The sequence below is a fragment of the Phytophthora parasitica genome, assembly GCF_000247585.1.
Source record: "Phytophthora parasitica INRA-310 unplaced genomic scaffold supercont2.84, whole genome shotgun sequence".
Lineage (NCBI taxonomy): Eukaryota > Oomycota > Peronosporomycetes > Peronosporales > Peronosporaceae > Phytophthora > Phytophthora nicotianae.
Genome location: NW_008649070.1, coordinates 3,664 through 5,166, shown reverse-complemented (window position 1 = coordinate 5,166; position 1,503 = coordinate 3,664). Strand labels below are relative to the sequence as shown.

Here is a 1,503-nt window from a genome sequence, read left to right as displayed (position 1 = left end):
CTAGATGCCCTAGATGCGGTTGTCTGGGATGGAAGCCAAGATCTGCAACAAACATCCACCGACACCAGCACCGCAGCATGTAAAAATAGCTATCAACCACGCAAGCGACGACGTACCTCTCCGGCTTCAAATTTGAAAGACGCTTGGTTCACTTGGTACACTCAAGAACCGCGGATGTGGAGTTCAACTGACCCAGGGACTAAGCATGCGCGATCGACAGAAAAAAGAAATAGGGTTTCTTAAGTATTCTTATGAAGTAATATTTCTGAAGCTTTTCTATTGGCTACATATTTGACCAATTCTTTTGCTGCTCGAAGGCGGCTTCAAACTTGTTGAGAGTTCCCCGCAATATCGTGACGATGTTCTGACGATTGGTGAGAGTGCCGAAACCGCGCTGTTGACGTTCCTGAAACAGCACTACATCGCAGCCCGTGGCGCGCAGAATATCCTGAAGTCCTTGCACAAACTTCACAAAGATGGCAGTCTAAACCAGTACATTCTCCGCTATCAGCAACTCCAAGCTTCAGGTCACATTCTTGATCCAGCCCCTCCACATACGACAAACGTATTTGAGCTAGTTTTCAGTAAGTAAATAAAAACAATGTTACCTATTCATGTGGTCCAGTCAATGCTTCTGCAATCGAGCGCCCACGTGTGCTGCCGCTCAGTTTGAAATCCGCACCCAAACACACAGAACTCCGTCTTCATGCCATCGATCAAGTCCACCAAGAACACCGTCAGCTCTTACAAGGAGTTCAAGTCGTGCTGCATTGCTACATCAAAAAAAAATACAAGCTTCGAATTAGCGATGAGGCAATCCGCCCTCTGCGACTTACCATGAACACGACTGTAGCCTCCGCCGCCCTGCTGCCTGAAGCCATCGACGTCATTTGCGATTCACTGACCGAGAGGAATTCTCGCCGCACGTGCCTGAAGGACGTACGCGAGTGGCTGGTCGAGCCACCTCCTGCTGAGCCCGAAGACGCAGCTACAGAGGGCGAGCAGAAGCACTACGTCCGCAAGTTGCTAAATTGGAAGCGCCAGAACCGAGAGACGTTCTACCTTGTTAATTGGGAGCCAACGCGGGAGCCGCGTCATCACCTCCATGCCTCTGTTGTTGCTGCTTTCGAAACGGAGCGCCGCCTTCTTGTGCGCAAGAAGTTCTTCGAAGACGAAGCTGTGGAAGACGACACGCTCAACGAGACTGAAGCATAAGGATAGGCATGGATAAAAGGGTTAATACAGCGTGTATTACAAGTTAATCAACCGTAGTTATCGTATGAATTGGTAGGACCGTATTGAACAATAAGCTTAACCTCCATGTGGAATAGTAAAGTTAACCTCATTACAGAGCACACTAAACGCACCTTAAGTACTGTGTCGAACACGAAGCATAACCTCCTTGCGGAACAGCAATGTTAACCTCAACGCAAGCAAGCACACCACACATGAAAAACAGAGGAGGCAACACATCGTACAAACACGTAAAAATGCAAAAAAAAA

General features: G+C 48.2%; 1 protein-coding gene across 1 annotated transcript in view; it reads left to right on the top strand.

The window, feature by feature from the left end:
* PPTG_18359 (hypothetical protein) overlaps positions 1-1,215 on the top strand; it is a gene marked incomplete at both ends in the record, with an annotated part of 5,211 nt that extends 3,996 nt beyond the window's left edge. The window contains 2 exons of the mRNA XM_008916456.1: positions 318-527; positions 626-1,215. Of these exons, the coding sequence (XP_008914704.1) occupies positions 318-527; positions 626-1,215 (800 nt within the window). The remainder of the gene's footprint in view (positions 1-317; positions 528-625) is intronic.
* Between the last annotated feature and the right edge of the window lie 288 nt (positions 1,216-1,503).